The 21,604-nt window shown below is 40.6% G+C and overlaps 1 protein-coding gene across 1 annotated transcript in view; it reads right to left on the bottom strand.

Annotated features, from left to right (window-relative positions):
- LOC133535178 (contactin-3-like) overlaps positions 1–21,604 on the bottom strand; it is a 262,937-nt gene that overhangs the window by 197,090 nt on the left and 44,243 nt on the right. Inside the window, exons 2-3 of the mRNA XM_061874750.1 lie at positions 13,659–13,793; positions 8,795–8,930 (exon numbers count right to left, since the gene is read on the bottom strand). Of these exons, the coding sequence (XP_061730734.1) occupies positions 8,795–8,930; positions 13,659–13,713 (191 nt within the window). The 5' untranslated portion in view covers positions 13,714–13,793. The remainder of the gene's footprint in view (positions 1–8,794; positions 8,931–13,658; positions 13,794–21,604) is intronic.

Genomic DNA, 21,604 nt, shown 5'->3' with positions numbered 1-21,604 from the left:
TTATCTGTAATGCATTTACAAAACCCAAAACCAGTAAAGTTGACACATCGTGTAAATGCTAAATAAAAACAGAAAATACAATGATTTGCAATTCTTTTTCAACCTATATTCAATTTAATTGACTGCAAAGACAAGATATTTAACATTCGAACTGGAAAACTCTGTTTAGTTTTGCAAATATTCGTTCATATGGGGGCGGCATAGCTCGGTTGGTAGAGTGGCCGTACCAGCAACTTGAGGGTTGCAGGTTCGATTCCCGCTTCCGCCGTCCTAGTCATTGCCGTAGTGTCTTTGGGCAAGACACTTTACCCACCTGCTCCCAGTGCCACCCACACTGGTTTAAATGTAACTTAGATATTGGGGTTCTCTATGTAAAGCGCTTTGAGTCATTAGAGAAAGGCGCTATATAAATATAATTCAATTCAATTCAATTCAATTCAATTTGATGCTTGCAACATGTTTTGCAAATATTCGTTCATATGGGGGCGGCATAGCTCGGTTGGTAGAGTGGCCGTACCAGCAACTTGAGGGTTGCAGGTTCAATTCCCGCTTCCGCCGTCCTAGTCACTGCCGTTGTGTCTTTGGGCAAGACACTTTACCCAACTGCTCCCAGTGCCACCCACACTGGTTTAAATGTAACTTAGATATTGGGGTTCTCTATGTAAAGCGCTTTGAGTCATTAGAGAAAAGCGCTATATAAATATAATTCAATTCAATTCAATTTGATGCTTGCAACATGTTTTGCAAATATTCGTTCATATGGGGGCGGCATAGCTCGGTTGGTAGAGTGGCCGTACCAGCAACTTGAGAGTTGCAGGTTCGATTCCCGCTTCCGCCGTCCTAGTCATTGCCGTAGTGTCTTTGGGCAAGACACTTTACCCACCTGCTCCCAGTGCCACCCACACTGGTTTAAATGTAACTTAGATATTGGGGTTCTCTATGTAAAGCGCTTTGAGTCATTAGAGAAAAGCGCTATATAAATATAATTCAATTCAATTCAATTCAATTTGATGCTTGCAACATGTTTTGCAAATATTCGTTCATATGGGGGCGGCATAGCTCGGTTGGTAGAGTGGCCGTACCAGCAACTTGAGGGTTGCAGGTTCAATTCCCGCTTCCGCCGTCCTAGTCACTGCCGTTGTGTCTTTGGGCAAAACACTTTACCCACCTGCTCCCAGTGCCACCCACACTGGTTTAAATGTAACTTAGATATTGGGGTTCTCTATGTAAAGCGCTTTGAGTCATTAGAGAAAAGCGCTATATAAATATAATTCAATTCAATTCAATTCAATTCAATTTGATGCTTGCAACATGTTTTGCAAATATTCGTTCATATGGGGGCGGCATAGCTCGGTTGGTAGAGTGGCCGTACCAGCAACTTGAGGGTTGCAGGTTCAATTCCCGCTTCCGCCGTCCTAGTCACTGCCGTTGTGTCCTTGGGCAAGACACTTTACCCACCTGCTCCCAGTGCCACCCACACTGGTTTAAATGTAACTTAGATATTGGGGTTCTCTATGTAAAGCGCTTTGAGTCATTAGAGAAAAGCGCTATATAAATATAATTCAATTCAATTCAATTCAATTCAATTTGATGCTTGCAACATGTTTCAAAAAAGCTTGCAGGAGTCGAAAAAAAAATGGCTGAGAAAGTTGAGGAATGCTCATCAAACACTTTTTTGGAACATCCCACAGGTGAACAAGCTAATTGGGAACAGGCGGGTGCAACGATTGGGTATTGGGGGGCGGCATAGCTCGGTTGGTAGAGTGGCCGTGCCAGCAACTCGAGGGTTGCAGGTTCGATTCCCGCTTCCGCCATCCTAGTCACTGCCGTTGTGTCCTTGGGCACGGCACTTTGCCCACCTGCTCCCAGTGCCACCCACACTGGTTTAAATGTAACTTAGATATTGGGGCTCTCTATGTAAAGCGCTTTGAGTCACTCGAGAAAAGCGCTATATAAATATAATTCACTTCACTTCACTTAAAACAGCTGCCATGAAATGCTCAGTCATTCACAAATTAGGAAGGGGCGAGGGTCACCACTTTGTGAACAAAAGTGTGAGCAAATTGACGAACAGTTTAGGAACAACATTTCTCAACCAGCTATTGCATGAATTTAGGGATTTCACCAACTACGGTCCGTAATATCACCAAAAGGTTGAGAAAATCTGGAGAAATCACTCCACGTAAGACTGAATGCCTGTGACCTTAGATGCTTAAGGCGGTACAGCATCAAAAAGCGACACCAGTGTGTAAAGGATATCACCACATGGGCTCAGGAACACCAAAGAAAACCAATGTTAGTAACTACAGTTTGTCGCGACATCTGTCAGTGCAACTTAAAACTATGCAAAGAACAACATTTCTTGACGAACAATTGCATGAATTTAGGGATTTCACCAACTACGGTCCGTAAAATCACCAAAAGGTTGAGAAAATCTGGAGACATCACTCCACGTGACATTGAATTCCCGTGACCTTAGATCCTTCAGGCGGTACCGCATCAAAAAGCGACATCAGTGTGTAAAGGATATCACCACACGGGCTCAGGAAAACTAAAGAAAACCAATGTCAGTAACTACAGTTTGTCACGATGTCTGCCAGTGCATGTTAAAACTATGCAAAGAACAACATTTCTTAACGAACGATTGCATGAATATAGAGATTTCACCATCTACGGTCCGTAATGTCATCAAAAGGTTCAGAAAATCTGGAAAAATCACCGCATGTAACATTGAATGTCTGTGACCTTGGATCCTTAAGGCGGTACAGCATCAAAAAGCGACATCAGTTTGGAAAGGATATCACCACATGTGCTCAGCTACACCAAAGAAAACAATGTTAGTAACTACAGTTTGTCGCGACATCTGTCAGTGCAAGTTAAAACTATGCAAAGAACAACATTTCTTGACGAACAATTGCATGAATTTAGGGATTTCACCATCTACGGTCCGTAAAATCACCAAAAGGTTGAGAAAATCTGGAGAAATCACTCCACGTAACATTGAATGCCCGTGACCTTAGATCCTTCAGGCGGTACAGCATCAAAAAGCGACATCAGTGTGTAAAGGATATCACCACATGGGCTCAGGAACACTAAAGATAACCAATGCCAGTAACTACAGTTTGTCACGACGTCTGTCAGTGCAAGTTAAAACAATGCAAAGAACAACATTTCTTAACGAACAATTGCATGAATTTAGAGATTTCACCATCTACGGTCCGTAATGTCATCAAAAGGTTCAGAAAATCTGGAAAAATCACTGCATGTAACATTGAATGTCTCCGACCATAGATCCTTCAGGCGGTACAGCATCAAAAAGCAACATCAGTGTGTAAAGGACATCACCACATGGGCTCAGGAACATTAAAGAAAACCAATGTCAGTAACTACAGTTTGTCGCGACATCTGTCAGTGCAAGTTGAAACTATGCAAAGAACAACATTTCTTGAGGAACAATTGCATGAATTTAGGGATTTCACCATCTACGGTCCGTAATATCATCAAAAGGTTCAGAAAATCTGGAAAAATCACTGCATGTAACATGGAATGTCTGTGACCTTGGATCCCTCAGGCGGTACTGCATCAAACACGGACATCAGTGTCAGAATCAGAATCAGAAAGAATCAGAAATTATAGAAATAGTTATAATAATTAATAGAAATATTAATTACTAATTAATAATAATATGTTAATTAATTCATTAATTAATAGTTAATAGAAATAGTGTGTAAATGATATCACCACATGGGCTCAGGAACAATTCAGAAAACCACCGTCAGTAACTATAGTTTGTTGCTACATCTGTAAGTGCAAGTTAAAACTCTACTCTGCAAAGCGAAAGTCATTTATCAACAACACCCAGAAACGCCGTTGGCTTGGCTGGGCCCGAACTGATCTAAGATGGACTGACTAAAAGTGTTAAAGTGTTCTGTAGTCAGACGAGTCCACATTTCAAATTGTTTTCGGAAACTGTGAACGTCGTATCCTCCGGAACAAGGAGGAAAAGAACCGTCTGTATTGATATAGGGTCAAAGTTCAAAGGCCAGACTCTGGGATGGTATGGGGGTGTATTTGTCCCCAAGACATGGTGATTGTTGGCCCTGTACATATTTTGCTTTGTTCATTACAGAAATATTTATTGCCACCGCATATTGTGATTTTTTTTGTATGAGATTACCTATTAATTTTATGATTCATTATTTCACAAATGTACACAAAAAATAGATTTATTTTGCCCGTTTCAATGTCTAATCTGTTTATTTGTATTTGTGTTTGACTTGGTCAAGTTGTATGTCCAAAATACTCATTTTAACAGTCACATTTGCAGTTTGTATTCATACATAATGATTTGAATCTACAGTAAAACACTTAATTGCATGTCAAAGAATTGCTTGATTAAAGTACAGTGTTTTATTTTCCTATATTGAAACACAATGTTACTGTTTAAACTGTGTGCAGTGTTTCAGTGGCCAAATATATTAATTATACTAGTTAATAAATAATTTGACTTACTATGCTAGTGTATTTAAATGATGATTATTATCACCATTCACTATAAACCAGGGGTGTCGAACACATTTCAGATTCGGGGGGGGGGGGCACCTGGAGAAAAATCTACTCCTTAGTGGGCCGGACTGGTAAAATCACGGCACGATAACGTAAAAATAAAGACAATTTCAGATTGTGTTCTTTGTTTAAAAATAGAACAAGCACATTCTGAAAATGTACAACATTTTATGTGTTTGGTTTTTTTTTACACTTATATGTTGCGGTTAATTTTATTCTACCTTTATTTGTTGTTATTTATACTTTTTGAATAAATTATGTGATAATGTTCATCAATCAACTCATTGGTGTTAATTTCTAATCTGTCAAGATAAAAAAAAATACATCAAAATCTAATTATTATGTGTTTTCTGTAGTTTGCTCATTTTCCTCGACTGGTGCACTAACATCATGTGTTTTTTTTAGCTCGGTTGGTAGAGTGGCCGTGCCAGCAACTTGAGGGTTGCAGGTTCGATTCCCGCTTCTGCCATCCTAGTCACTGCCGTTGTGTCCTTGGGCAAGACACTTTACCCACCTGCTCCCAGTGCCACCCACACTGGTTTAAAAAATGTAACTTAGATATTGGGTTTCACTATGTAAAGCGCTTTGAGTCACTAGAGAAAAGCGCTATATAAATATAATTCACTTCACTTCACTTTCACACATGTAGGGTCATCTACAAAGATACAAACAATTGCTATTGTGACATCTAGTGGACACATTTAGAACATTTATTTCATTCAAAAATTTCAAGCTCATTTTTATACGAGGCAAACCCATCCCGCGGGCCCGGATAAAACCTGTTCACGGGCCAAAACCGTATGTTTGACACCCCTGCTATAACCGTTGTTTTTTTTTCTCAATTCTATCTGCAAGATGTTTGTTTATGGAGGCGTTCCCAGATTGCAAATGAAATCATGCCCGGCAGTAATTCAAGGCAGGCACATACTATATGCCCTGCGGCAATTCAAGGAAATACGGTATGAGGTCCCCTCCAAGGTTTCTCATAGTCATCATTGTCGACGTCCCACTGGGGTGAGTTTTTCCTTGCCCTTATGTCATTTTGGTTTGTGCAGCCCTTCGAGACACTTGTGATTTAGGGCTATATAAATAAACATTGATTGATTGATGCCTCACTCCCTTCAAAATCATCGTAATTTATCTTTAGAAAATGTGTATAGTTTTAAACCTAAATTTAAACTTAAATTTAATGAACATAATTAAAGGCCTACTGAAACCCAATACTACCGACCACGCAGTCTGATAGTTTATATATCAATGATGAAATATTAACATTGCAACACATGCCAATACGGCCGGGTTAGTTTAGTAAATTGCAATTCTAAATTTCGCGCGAAGTATCCTGTTGAAAACGTCGCGTTATGATAACACGTGCGCGTGATGTCACGGATTGTAGCGAACACATTGTTCCAGCCCGATCCCAGCTATAAGTCTTCTGCTTTAATCGCATAATTACACAGTATTCTGGACATCTGTGTTAATAAATATTTTGCAATTTGTTCAATTAATAATGGAGACGTCAAAGAAGAAAGCTGTAATTGGGAAGCGGTGTATTGCGGCCGCCTTTAGCAACACAAACACAGCCGGTGTTTCCTTGTTTACATTCCCGAAGGTGAAGCTTTACTATGGAACAGAGCGGTCAAGCGAACATAGTTATCTACCACTTGTCAATCGGCAGGTTTCGGCGAGAAAGTTGTGGTAATAAGTCGGCTCTTACCGTGGACCTGAGCGGAGCTTGCGTCGTTCCTCGTGCACCTGTCAAAGAGGCAGTTGCGGACACTCTTGTCTCCTCTGACCGGCCGCCCCCGAACGTGGGATGCTTCCACCGTGGAGGAGGGGGAAAAAAAGCTCAGCCCGGTCCCAACGGCTGCTTTCGCTTCGCCTCGTTGAGAAACGTGGCTTCCCTCAGAGACACTGGCGGTCACCACACCGCTCCGACTTTCAAGTACAACCATATAATCTCACTAAAACATTAGCAACACAATAAGCAGATTTTTCCAGAATTATCCTAGTTAATGTGTCTAATAACAACTGAATCGCTCCCACTGCCCTGTCTTTTTTTTTTCTACTCCTTCACTCTCACTTTCCTCATCCACGAATCTTTCATCCTCGCTCAAATTAATGGGGAAATCGGCCGCCCCCGAACGAGGGATGCTTTCACCGTGGAGGAGGGGGGAAAAAAGCTCAGCCCGGCCCCAACGGCTTTTTCGCTTCGCCTCGTTGAGAAACGTGGCTTCCCTCAGAGACACTTGCGGTCACCACACCCCTCCGACTTTCAGGTACAACCATATAATCTCACTAAAACATTAGCAACACAATAAGCAAATAAGGGATTTTCCAGAATTATATTAGTTAATGTGTCTAATAACAACTGAATCGCTCCCACTGCCCTGTCTTTTTTTTTTCTACTCCTTCACTCTCCCTTTCCTCATCCACGAATCTTTCATCCTCGCTCAAATTAATGGGGAAATCGGCCGCTCACGAATGAGGGATGCTTTCACCGTGGAGGAGGGGGGAAAAAAGCTCAGCCCGGCCCCAACGGCTGCTTTCGCTTCGTCTCGTTGAGAAATGTGGCTTCCCTCAGAGACACTGGCGGTCACCACACCCCTCCGACTTTCAGGTACAACCATATAATCTCACTATAACATTAACAACACAATAAGCAAATAAGGGATTTTCCAGAATTATCCTAGTAAATGTGTCTAATAACAACTGAATCGCTCCCACTGCCCAGTCTTTGAAAAAAAAAAATTCTAGTCCTTCACTCTCACTTTCCTCATCCACAAATATTTCATCCGCGCTCAAATTAATGGGGAAATCGGCCGCCCCCGAACGAGGGATGCTTTCACCGTGGAGGAGGGGGGAAAAAACCTCAGCCCGGCCCCAACGGCTGCTTTCGCTTCGCCTCGTTGAGAAACGTGGCTTCCCTCAGAGACACTGGCGGTCACCACACCCCCTCCGACTTTCAGGTACAACCATATAATCTCACTAAAACATTAGCAACACAATAAGCAGATCTAATAACAACTGAATCGCTCCCACTGCCCTGTCTTTTTTTTTTCTACTCCTTCACTCTCATTTTCCTCATCCACGAATCTTTCATCCTCGCTCAAATTAATGGGGGAATCGGCCGCCCCCGAACGAGGGATGCTTTCACCGTGGAGGAGGGGGGAAAAAAGCTCAGCCCGGCCCCAACGGCTGCTTTCGCTTCGCCTCGTTGAGAAACGTGGCTTCCCTCAGAGACACTGGCGGTCACCACACCCCTCCGACTTTCAGGTACAACCATATAATCTCACTAAAACATTAGCAAAACAATAAGCAGATCTAATAACAACTGAATCGCTCCCACTGCCCTGTCTTTTTTTTTTTCTACTCCTTCACTCTCATTTTCCTCATCCACGAATCTTTCATCCTCGCTCAAATTAATGGGGAAATCGGCCGCCCCCGAACGAGGGATGCTTTCACCGTGGAGGAGGGGGGAAAAAACCTCAGCCCGGCCCCAACGGCTGCTTTCGCTTCGCCTCGTTGAGAAACGTGGCTTCCCTCAGAGACACTGGCGGTCACCACACCCCTCCGACTTTCAGGTACAACCATATAATCTCACTAAAACATTAGCAACACAATAAGCAGATCTAATAACAACTGAATCGCTCCCACTGCCCTGTCTTTTTTTTTTCTACTCCTTCACTCTCATTTTCCTCATCCACGAATCTTTCATCCTCGCTCAAATTAACGGGGAAATCGTCGCTTTCTCGGTCCGAATCGCTCTCGCTGCTGGTGGCCATCATTGTAAACAATGTTCAGATGTGAGGAGCTCCACAACCCGTGACGTCACACGCAGATCGTCTGCTACTTCCGGTACAGGCAAGGCTTTTTTTATCAGCACCAAAAGTTGCGAACTTTATCGTCGATGTTCTCTACTAAATCCTTTCAGCAAAAATATGGCAATATCGCGAAATGATCAAGTATGACACATAGAATGGAGCTGCTATCCCCGTTTAAATAAGAACATCTCATTTCAGTAGGCCTTTGAACCTATGCATGATTTGATGCTTTGGCATTGTTTAACATCAGTTTCTAACATTGCAACATAAGTAAAAACATCTCCTTTCGAGTCTTTCCTTTGTACTTGCAACAGCACAACCTGTTCCATCATTGAAACAGCAAAAGCAGTTGGGTGCAACCAGTTGTGATGCAGTTTGCACATTTGATAAGGTAGCTTAATTACCTGTACTGCGGAGGAGGGCTGCCTTCTGCCTCGCACGTGACAGTAGCCTGCCGGCTGGGGGAGTTGAACGGCAAAACGAGGTCACTTGGCTCCGTCCTGAATCTCGGCCCTTGAAATATGGCATCCTCGGTACAGGCTTTGTGAGAGGGGGACAAAAACAAAAGCCAGAAAATAATTTCCTTCAGTGTAAAAAAAAAATAAAAATAGTAATCGCTGCTGAAATTCATTGTGAGAATGTCTTATACAGTGGGGCAAAAAAGCATTTAGTCAGCCAGCGATTGTGCAAGTTCTCCCACTTAAAATGATGACAGAGGTCTGTAATTTTCATCATAGGTACACTTCAACTGTGAGAGACAGAATGTGAAAAAAAAAAATCCAGGAATTCACATTGTTAAGAATTTATTTGTAAATTATGGTGGAAAATAAGTATTTGGTCAACCATTCAAAGCTCTCACTGATGGAAGGAGGCTTTGGCTCAAAATCTCACGATACATGGCCCCATTCATTCTTTCCTTAACACGGATCAATCGTCCTGTCCCCTTAGCAGAAAAACAGCCCCAAAGCATGATGTTTCCACCCCCATGCTTCACAGTAGGTATGGTGTTCTTGGGATGCAACTCAGCATTCTTCTTCCTCCAAACACGACGAGTTGAGTTTATACCAAAATGGATACATGGATGATACGGCAGAGGATTGGGAGAATGTCATGTGGTCAGATGAAACCGAAATAGAACTTTTTGGTATAAACTCAACTCGTCGTGTTTGGAGAAAGAAGAATACTGAGTTGCATCCCAAGAACACCATACCTACTGTGAAGCATGGGGGTGGAAACATCATGTTTTGCGGCTGTTTTTCTGCTAAGGGGACAGGACGATTAATCCGTGTTAAAGGGGAACATTATCACAATTTCAAAAGGGTTAAAAACAATAAAACTCAGTTCCCAGTGGCTTGATGTATTTTTTTATTTTTTTTTCAAAATTTTACCGGTTCCTGAATATCCCTAAATAAAGCTTTAAAGTGCCTTATTTTCGCTATCTTCGAAACCACTATCCATTTTCCTGTGACGTCATACAGTGCTGCCAATGTAAACAAACACAGCAAGATATAGCGACATTAGCTCGGATTCAGACTCGGATTTCAGCGACTTAAGCGATTCAACAGATTACGCATGTATTGAAACAGATGGTTGGAGTTTGAAAGTATTGAAGAAGAAACTGAAGCTATTGAGCGAATAGCTATTGACGCTATTCATAGCCATAGCATGGCCGAATAGCTGCGTTAGCATCGCCGGTAAAATGTGCGGACCAAACGATCAGGACTTTCGCATTTTGTGATAATGGAGCAACTTAAATCCGTCGATTGGTAAGTGTTTGTTTCGCATTAAATGTGGGTGGAAGGAAACGTAATATAGTTGCAAATGCATCTGAAGGTTATCCATACATCTCTGTGCCATGTCTGCTTTAGCACCGCCGGTAAATAGCATGTTAGCATCGATTAGCTGGCAGTCATGCCAAATATGTCTGATTAGCACATAAGTCAACATCAACAAAACTCACCTTTGTGATTTCATTGACTTTATCATTGCAAATGCATCTGCAGGTTATCCATACATCTCTGTGCCATGTCTGTCATCGCTGGTAAATAGCATGTTAGCATCGATGAGCGTTTCATGTTAGCATCGATTAGCTGGCAGTCATGCCGCAACCAATATGTCTGATTAGCACATAAGTCAACAACAAAACTCACCTTTGTGATTTCGTATCATTGCAAATGCATCTGCAGGTTATCCATACATCTCTGTGCCATGTCTGTCATCGCCGGTAAAATGTGGAGACACTTTGGTACAGTCAATGGGGGTCTGGCGGCAGATTTCTTGCCAGTGGTGCAACTTGAATCCCTCCCTGTTAGTGTTGTTACACCCTCCGACAACACACCGACGAGGCATGATGCCTCCAAGGTTCCAAAAAATAGTCGAAAAAATGGAAAATAACAGAGCTGAGACCCGTGTGTGTAATGTGTAGAAAATGAAAATGGCGGGTGTGTTACCTCGGCGACGTCACGTTCTGACGTCATCGCCACCAGAGCAGTAAACAGAAAGGCGTTTAGTTCGCCAAAATTCACCCATTTAGAGTTCGGAAATCGGTTAAAAAAATATATGGTCTTTTTTTCTGCACCATCAAGGTATATATTGACGCTTACATAGGTCTGCTGATAATGTTCCCCTTTAAGGAAAGAATGAATGGGGCCATGTATCGTGAGACTTTGAGCCAAAACCTCCTTCCATTAGTAAGAGCTTTGAATGGTTGACCAAATACTTATTTTCCACCATAATTTACAAATAAATTCTTTAAAATTCCTACAATGTGAATTCCTGGATTTTTTTTCCACATTCTGTCTCTCACAGTTGAAGTGTACCTATGATGAAAATGACAGACCTCTGTCATCATTTTAAGTGGGAGAACTTGCACAATCGGTTGCTGACTAAATACTTTTTTCCCCACCGTATTTGTTTTCTGGTTGTGTTTCTTATTCGTCCGACGACTAGGCACCCCGTCTTCTTAGAACAGGGTCGTGCTTTCTAAGAGAAAAATGCACTCGGACTATTCCCTTGGTAAAGTGTGTATATTATTTGCTTATCTTGCTGCGGGGAAAATACATCCCAGTTATCTTCAGCTTTAACTGCACATGCAAACATATTTGGCTTCACTGCATCACCCTGCTTCAGAAAATAACATGCAAATGATTAAAAATGCTGCAAATAAGTCATACGCTGCTTACATTACTGTGGAAACACCACGTCGTGCTTTTGAGCGCCACATGAATAAATGCACGTCATGATAATAAAGTGGCAAAGACTTGTGGGGATTGTTGCAATGTAAGGTCTCCGCCATGAATAATTCCTTGTAAGCAATGCAGCTGATAAATAAAGCAGAGTGATCCCTTTTCAGATAATCTATGTCAGACTGTGCCTGAGCCATTTAACTGAGGCTGTAAGGATACCCGCATCCTTCTGAGCTTCAACGCGAGGGAGGTGGAACAAAATATGTTGCAAACGAAAGCAGAGCAAACAGGCGGTCGGACGATAATTAATACATTGTGCTGCTCATTATAGGGGCGGTATTGCTCGGTTGGTAGAGTGGCCGTGCCAGCAACTTGAGGGTTCCAGGTTCAATCCCCGCTTCCGGCCTCCTAGTCACTGACATTGTGTCTTTGGGCAAGACACTTTACCCACCTGCTCCCAGTGCCACCCACACTGGTTTAAATGTAACTTAGATATTGGGTTTCACTATGTAAAAGCGCTATATAAATATAATTCACTTCTCTTCACTTCACTGTAAGGATACTCGCATCCTTCTGAGCTTCAATGTAAGGGAGGTGGAACAAAATATGTTGCAAATGAAGGCAGAGCAAACACGCGGTCGGACGAGAATTAATAAATCGTACTGCTTATTATCATGGATCTGCACATGGTTTTAACCTGTTGGACAGATCAATAACATATTCCATTAGATGTTGAACTGCATCCCCCACTGAGGAACATTACATTTCTTTAAATTGGACAACACAGGTTATATAGAGATGAATAAAAAGTAATTTTAGCTAATGATTTTCAAGGTTTTTGAATCATGCAATCACCTCAGAAGACAGTTTCAGATAATCTATGTCAGACTCTGCCTGAGCCATTTGACTGAGGCTGTAAGAATACCCGTATCCTCCTGAACTTTAATGTGAGGGAGGTGGAACAAAATCTGTGGCAAATGAAGGCAGAGTAAACAGACGGTCGGACGAGAATTAATACATCGTACTGCTTACTATCGTGGATCTGAATGTGGTTTTTACCAGTTGGACGGATCAATAACATATTTCATCAAGTGATGGATTGATAATGAACTGCATCCCCCACTGAGGAACATTACATTTCTTTAAATTGGACAACACAGGTTATATACAGATGAATAAAATGTAATTTCAGTTAATGTCCGTAGTGATCTTTAAGGTTTTTTAAGCATGCAATCACCTCAGAAGACAGTTTTAGATAATCCATGTCAGGATTATCCATTTGACTGAGGCTGTAAGAATACCCGAATGCTCCTGAACTTCAATGCGAGGGAGGTGGAACAAAATATGTTGCAACTGAAGGCAGAGTAAACAGGCGGTCGGACGAGAATTAATACATCGTGCTGCTTATTATCGTGGATCCGCACATGCTTTTAACCTGTTGGACAGATCAATAACATATTCCATTAGATGTTGAACTGCATCCCCCAATGAGGAACATTACATTTCTTAAAATTGATTAACACAGGTCATTTAGAGATTAATAAAAAGTATTTTTTCCAGCTCATATCCGTACTGATCTTCAAAGGTTTTGAAGCATGCAATCACTTCAGAAGACTGTTCGAATAACATCGTATTTATAGTCATCTTTGCAGAGGTTGTTATTCTGTGCTGGTCTTTCTTGTCCCAAGTGGCCACAAGGACAGAGAGAGAAACGAGGTTGAATAGAAGCTGCTTAAATGAAGGGCCGGACTCGTCGCTTGGCTATACTGATAATGATCAGGACATTCCATGACCAGGAATGGGATTGGGCTCAGACTTGCCCATGACACGGTTTTGCTTATGTGCTGTAGGACGACGCTGGTAAAGGTGAAGGACAATGTGCTGGGAGGGTTATCAACAGCCACACTAATGAGCGGTTTCTACTGTATTAGAACGTTTATATTTCATGTATGCATTTTTAATGAGTCGATTTGTGAAATCCACCCCACGGCATACATCATACACAAAGAAATGCTATCAGAAACAGGTTTTTTGTGACGAGCTTAAAAACTATGACCAGGACAATGTTTATCAAGCATCTTACCTGCAAGGCATCCTGTGATTGATAGGAGAACAATTTGTTTCCATGGCAACATCATCTTTAGTTGCAGGGGGCTGAAGGGACTCTCATCCAATTACTCGTGAATGGAACACTCCTTGTGAATGCAAGAATTTTAATCTGAAGGGAAAGCAATTACACATGTTTAAAATGTCACATTTTGCTAAGAATATAGCAAAAAAAAACCAAAAAAAAAACATGATTATACACTGCATGAAGACCATCTGTTATTATTTCGGAGTCAAAATATGTGAAGTGAGTCTAGAGGAAGTCGGATGTGGCATGGGGAAAAAACAGCTGAAAATATCCGGGATGCAACCCGTCAATGCAATTTTCAGGTGGCACTGAAGAAGAAACAGCTGCTTAATGGGAATGTTTTCTTTGGATATGCGTGTTTCTCATCCCGCCTAACAAGCTCATAGCTTTGCTTCAAAAGAGAAGCGAGGAGAGGAATGAATGACCTCAAAAGACATTTGCTGTCTCCTTATTTGACTATTAATAGGAGCTGGCAGACTGTGTATACCAGCACTCTGCAAAACGCCACTTCACACTTCAACAAAGAGTTTGGTGTTGTGTGCAACGTAAGCAAACTGCGTTTCTGTCCACATGCATCGCTTTCCCTCTGGAGACAAAACGCAGACGATAACAAACTACAACGTTCGTCAATGTTCCGAAAACAATAGATTTGTCATCATTTAAATGGACTCACAATGATTTTTAACAGAATTTTTTTGATAATACGATCAAAGAAAATGATACCCAATCCTGTAGACCAGAAATATCAAAGTTGTTTTCATGGAGAGCCACGTCGCAGTTATTGGCTTGTAACAGCGAATAATGTATGAATTTGCCTCTGAATTTCATTATTATATATATATATATATATATATATATATATATATATACATGTAGGTGTGGGAAAAATCACAAGACTACTTCATCTCTACAGAACTGTTTCATGAGGGGTCCCTCAATCATGAGGAGATGATCTCCGGAACCCCTCATGAAACAGTTCTGTAGAGATGAAGTAGTCTTGTGATTTTTCCCACACCTATATATTGCGCTCAACCACGGTATCGAGCACTATTCTCTGGATAATCCAATCAAGACATATATATATATATATATATATATATATATATATATATATATATATATCCATCCATTTCCATCCATTTTCTACCGCTTATTACCTGGTGCCTATCTCAGCTACAATCGGGCGGAAGGCGGGGTATACCCTGGACAAGTCGCCACCTCATCGCAGGGCCAACACAGATAGACAGACAACATTCACACTCACATTCACTCACTAGGGCCAATTTAGTGTTGCCAATCAACCTATCCCCAGGTGCATGTCTTTGGAAGTGGGAGGAAGCCGGAGTACCCGGAGGGAACCCACGCAGTCACGGGGAGAACATGCAAACTCCACACAGAAAGATCCCAAGCCCGGGGTTGAACCCTGAATACTCAGGACCTTCGAATATATATATATATATATATATATATATATATATATATATATATATATATATATATATATATACATACAGTTTATTTTAAAAAAAATATGTATATATATATCTTTTTTTTTTTAAATAGACTGTCAATTTTACAGTAAAAATTGTACATTTTACAACATATTACTGGAAAATATTTTTTTTATTTTTTTTTAAATTTCTTACAACATTTCACAGTAAAAATAAAAAAAGTACCACTGTTTTGTTTTTATTGTTTTTTCACGTAAAAAGCTGACTGCTCAGTTGCCAGAATTTGAATATTACATTTACATTGTTTTTTACAACATTATATTGTTAATGGAAAAAATAGTACTGGTTATTTTTTTTAATTCTGGCAACTTAGCTGGCAGTTTTTTTACCGTAAAAACAAATGTATCGTTTTTCCATTTACAGGAGTGCGCCGTTAAAAACAAGGTTTTACAGTAAAAATATGGCAGCTCAGTCAACAGACCTGTAATGCAAAAAATTATAGATTTAATGCTGTAAAGACCACCGTAAAATTTATTGTAATTTTTATTAATTTGATGGGTAATTTGCTGTAAAATTATAAGTCAAGCAGATATTTAAGTATTTATTTTTATTTAGACAAAAACATTTTGGAAAGTATGATAACATACTGTAATATTTGTTGCAATATTCGATACTATTACAGTTTAAAATGCATGCAATTTCAAGCAATAAATATAAATATTCTCCGTCAAAATGAAAAAAATCTATTACATTTAGTGAGAAAATATTAAATAAGTTATTTTATCCCGGCCAGATAAAATGATGTTGCGGGCCAGATCTGGCCCTTGGACCTTGGGTTTGACTCCTGTGCTTTGGACTATACTCGTCATACAAAGTAAGCTGAGATAGGTTTCAGCTCATGAATTATAAACCAATGTAATGCAACAAAGTTTTAAATATTCTACCATATATTAAAATCCCCATTCATGTTCAAATCGCTCCAAACTTTTCCCGAACCTTTTTGCTGTACTTAAATGGTTCTCAGGTCCCGGGTGTGAATAATAAGAAGCTATCACATTAAAAATAACACTAACATAGTGACATACACATATAAAGTAACTAAGAAAAATGCAAATTAGAACGTTTTCAGTAACAAACACATCCGCATTATTCAATTTACTGTCATTAGCCTAACTAAATTGATTATTGTGACCACTAGTTGTTTCCAAAAAACAAATAACCAATCCACTTCAACTTCAAGACGACATAAGTCCTTTCCAGACAGTTAATACCTACCATTTTTCTATGATGAATTTCACTAAATTATGCCTTTTTAAACATTCAACGCTACAAAATGATTAAATGGGTCACATCACGATTTTTTTCTACATTTAAAACACTTGATTGAGGTCTTCGTAACAAGTAATGGTGATTATTTGATGAAACATTTGCATATATTTTGTTTTACGGAATCTTTTTCAAGCCATTTTTCCCCTTTCTAAAGGGCTTATTTTAACAGGCAGAGAGTTCCATCCATCCATCCATTTCTACCACTTGTCCCTTTCGGGGTTGCGGGGGGCGCTGGAGCTTATTTCAGCTACGAACGAGATGCTCTTGTCTTACATTAGAAGTGATTTTTATTTAAAAAAAAACTATTAAAACAAGTTTTTTCTGAAAATTATTGTGGAGATGCGGAGCCGGCGAACGAGCAGTAGGGCAGGGCATGTCGGAGCCCGGCCCAATATGACGGCGAGGAGGCGTGGACGGCGAACGAGCGGAGAGGCGGGGCACGCTGGGAGCGATACCGCAATCATCTAATTTCCTCGCAAGGTGTAAGAGGGCTGCAGCGGAGAGAAGAGGAGAGAAGGAAGCGGACGCTGAACGCGAGAGGAAAAGAGTGAGAGGCAGACAACGACGCGGCAAGGTGAAAACTAAAGCTGAACGGTTTTATTGATTTAAATAAAACAAAAAGTCAATCTGCTCAAGTCATGTCCTTCCTTGGTGGTCCCGGGAACCCGCACAACAGCGAGTGTCCGTCACAATCATTATTTTGCTGGAGGACAGAGATGCTCTTCTTACATTAGTAGTGATTTATATATAAAAAAATAAAAATAAAATAAAAACTTAAATTTTTGATTTATTTTTTTATAAAAATCATTATTATTTTGCTGGAGGACAGAGATGCTCTTGTCTAACATTAGAAGTGATTTTTATTTAAAAAAAAAAAAACTATTATAACAAGTTTTTTCTGCAAATTATTGTGGAGATGCGGAGCCGGCAAACGAGCAGCAGGGCAGGCCATGGCGGCGAGGAGGCGGGGACGGCGAGCGAGCGGAGAGGCGGGGCACGCTGGGAGCGATACCGCAATCATGAACAGGTGCGAGGGCAGAATCATCTAATTTCCTCGCAAGGTGTAAAAGGGCTGCAGCGGAGAGAAGGAAGCGGACGCTGTACGCGAGAGGAAAAGAGCGAGAGGCAGACAACGACGCGGCAAGGTGAAAACTAAAGCTGAATGGTTTTATTGATTTAAATAAAACAAAAAGTCAAACTGCTCAAGTCATGTCCTTCCTTGGTGGTCCCGGGAACCCGCACAACAGCGAGTGTCCGTCACAATCATTATTTTGCTGGAGGACAGAGATGCTCTTCTTACATTAGTAGTGATTTATATATAAAAAATAAAAAAATTAAAAAAACGTTTTTTTTATTTATTTATTTTTTATATAAATCATTATTATTTTGCTGGAGGACAGAGATGCTCTTGTCTTACATTAGAAGTGATTTTTATTTTTTTTTTTAAAACTTGTTTAACAAAAAAACAATTAAAACAAGTTTTTTATAAAAATCATTATTTATTTTGCTGGAGAACGGAGGTGCTCCTGTCTTACTTTAGAAGGCTAAGCTATCTCCACAACAAATCCAACGTATCTTTCACACATTTCTAACCTACCATTATTACTGTACTTACCCATAAATTCCCATAAATAGTATTTTTTTTTTGAAAATCCATCTTTTTGTGAAAGTTTGTGTGTTAAGCTTGACTCTATGTGTGGATTTTATGTATGATTCATGCTGATATTGTACCGGAATATTTGCGATATCGGCCAATAATCAAGGCTCCATTCTCTGTATTGTATTGTAAGCGACAAACCATACCGAGGATGTCGTAGTGCAGGGGTCGGGAACCTTTTTGGCTGAGAGAACTAAGAAGCCAAATATTTTAAAATGTATTTCCGTAAGAGCCGTATAATATTTGTTAACACTGAACACAACTTAAAGCGTGCATTTTTAAGTAAGATTAACATTTCTAGAGTATAATAGGTCCCTTATTCTTTGTGATAACATTGTTATTCTGAAGCTAACTGTGGAGGGGGCGTGGCCTGCAGCAAAGCGGGGTGTTGCCAGGATCAGCCTCAAAATCAGCGACAGGTGCGTAGAAGGCCCAAATGGGCCTTGTTGAATAATCACCTGTCGCTCTGTTATAAGCAGCAGCCAGGAAGAGAGACGGGGTTGGAGCTGGAGCCAGAGCGCGAGCGAGAACGAAAGAGAAAAAGACAATTGCTGGAAAGCAACTGAGAGACTTATTGAAAAATAAAACAATATTGTAACCCTGAAACAGGCTTTTATGTCGGTGTTTGGTGGTCTGAAGAACCTCCAGGACGGCAAGCCCCACACTAACCATTAATAAATAAATAACTTCTTACCATTAACGACATTTCTTGAACAGGTGCGGTAGAAAAACGGATGGATGGATTAAAACTGCATGGTAATGTTTTATATTTTGAACATTAGTTTTAACACTGTGATCCATCCATCCATTTTCTACCGCTTATTCCCTTTTGGGGTCGCGGGGGGCGCTAGCGCCTATCTCAGCTACAATCGGGCGGAAGGCGTCGTACACCCTGGACAAGTCGCCAACTCATCGCAGGGCCACACTGTGATTACAAGTGGAATTATTCATTACTTTTCGTGTCAAGCAATGTCATCTCAGATTTATCCGAGAGCCAGATGCAGTCATCAAAAGAGCCACATCTGGCTCTCGAGCCATAGGTTCCCTACCCCTGTCGTAGTGGTTTGTGTTGTGGTTTGTGAAGCCCTTTGAGACAATAGTGATTTAGGGCTATATAAATGAACATTGATTAATTGATAAACACAGCACACATTTAGAAGAAGTTTGTAGAGATTTTAACATGAAAGAGTCGCTGGTGACGTCACGGATCAGAAAAAAAAGTATTTTTTTATTCATTACAAATTTGTATGGCACAAACCAGAAAAAACTTAGCACAAATGAACATCAGTGGTATTTTAGTATTTCCTATGACAGGGTATAACAAATGCGTGCCTTAATCAAAGCTGAAGTAATTCCGACAAAATAATAAGAGTTTGGGACTTTTTTATTCAGTTAATTTGCGGACATTAATAAATCACTGATGCTGCAAAGAGATTGCCAATGACGAAGAAATTGCCCTGCATTTAGCTGCCAGCTGTTAACAAAATCTAATTAGTTTGGGCGGGATCACATCCTCGAGCGACACATTGACCAACGACCGGTGTAGGTAATTCAAAGAAAATGTGTTTTATTTTGAACTTATATCTTTTTCGAATGTGTTTAAGAGTTAACAGACTGTGATCAAAGGCAGTTCTTATGAGGTCAGAATGTAGTCTTGCAAAAAAGAAATAGATAAGGATGGGAAGCAGGCAGAAAGAGCACATAAGGTGAGTTTGTATTCCCAGAGGATGTAGATACGTATCAATTTTTAAAAGACCGATGGAGAACAAAGACATCCAGAGAGTTTGCACCATCAATGGGGACAACCGCAGGCTGCACTGTAATCTGGTCATTTGTAAAACTGGGAGAAATCAGACTTTTTTGGTGCCATTCAAGTAGCTTCTAAAGGCCATATTGCAGATTTGATCTGAGTTCGCAACAGGGTGTCGGTGACTAGTGTGTTCAATAAAGGAAACCCTGCAGTGCGTTGGTTTGAACATTTTTAACAATGTCTGAACATGTGGAAACATAAGAATTCAAACAATTAGCTATTCTGTATCAGAATAGGAAATATTCCCTCACTTGTCAGAATTTCGTGAAAGGCGAGTGCGGCTAGCAAATGAATCCTTTTGCAGAGGCTAGCGTCAGACAAGCAGAATATGTTGACATAGCGCTAGCTCGCGGTTCGTCGAAAAAACTAACTTTGACGCCTAGTTTAGTTAGACATTTTTCACAGCAGACAAAATCGTCGGAAGTACTTGTGACGTTTTGGGATCCGGACAAAGCCATATAAGATTTCCCACACTTTGCATTAAAGGCCTAATGAAATGAGATTTTCTATTTTAAACGGGGATAGCAGGTCCATTCTATGTGTCATACTTGATCATTTCGCGATATTGCCATATTTTTGCTGAAAAGATTTAGTAGAGAACATCCACGATAAAGTTCGCAACTTTTGGTCGCTAATAAAAAAGCCTTACCTGTACCGGAAGTAGCAGACGATGTGCGTGTGACGTCACGGGTTGTAGGGCTCCTCACATCTGAACATTGTTTATAATCATAGCCTACAGCAGCAAGAGCTATTCGGACCGAGAAAGCGACGATTTCCCCATTAATTTGAGCGAGGATGAAAAATTTGTGGATGAGGAAATTTAGAGTGAAGAACTTAAAAAAAAAAAGGCGATTGCAGTGGAAGCGATTCAGATGTTATTAACCACATTTACTAGGGACCATTCTGGAAAATTCCTTATCTTTCTATTGTGTTGCTAGTGTTTTAGTGAGGTTAAATAGTACCTGAAAGTCGGAGGGGTGTGGCCGCGGGTGTGTTGATGCCAGAGTCTCTGACGGAAGTCACGCAACTAAAGGAGGACGGTGGCTCCGCTGATGTTTCCGGTAAGAGCAGACTTATTACCACAATTTTCTCACCGAAAACATGTGGTCGGGATCCATGTTGGCTTGACCGCTCTGTTCCATAGAGAAGGTTCAACTTTGGGAATTTTTAACAAGGAAACACCGGCTGTTTGTGTGGCTAAAGGCTAAAAGCTTCCCACCTACATCTTTCTACTTTGACGTCTCCATTATTAATTGAACAAATTGCAGAAGATTCAGCAACACAGATGTCCAGAATATTGTGCAATTATGCGATTAAAGCAGACTACTTATAGCTTGTATCGGGCCGGAAAATAATGTCCGCTACAACCCGAGACGTCAAACGGAAGCGTCATCATACGCGTCATACCGTGACGTTTTCAACACGACACTTCGCGGGAAATTTAAAATTGTAATTTAGTAAACTAAAAAGGCCGTATTGGCATGTGTTGCAATGTTAATATTTCATCATTGATGTATAAACTATCAGACTGCGTGGTCGGTAGTAGTGGCTTTCAGTAGGACTTTAAATCGGTACAGATTATACAGGGTGAGCCTTGACACTCAGACAAGGCTCAGACAGGGGAGGAAATTACCCAATTGTTGGTGCC

The sequence above is a fragment of the Nerophis ophidion genome, linkage group LG16 (assembly GCF_033978795.1).
Source record: "Nerophis ophidion isolate RoL-2023_Sa linkage group LG16, RoL_Noph_v1.0, whole genome shotgun sequence".
Lineage (NCBI taxonomy): Eukaryota > Metazoa > Chordata > Actinopteri > Syngnathiformes > Syngnathidae > Nerophis > Nerophis ophidion.
This window is presented reverse-complemented; position numbering and strand designations above follow the sequence as displayed.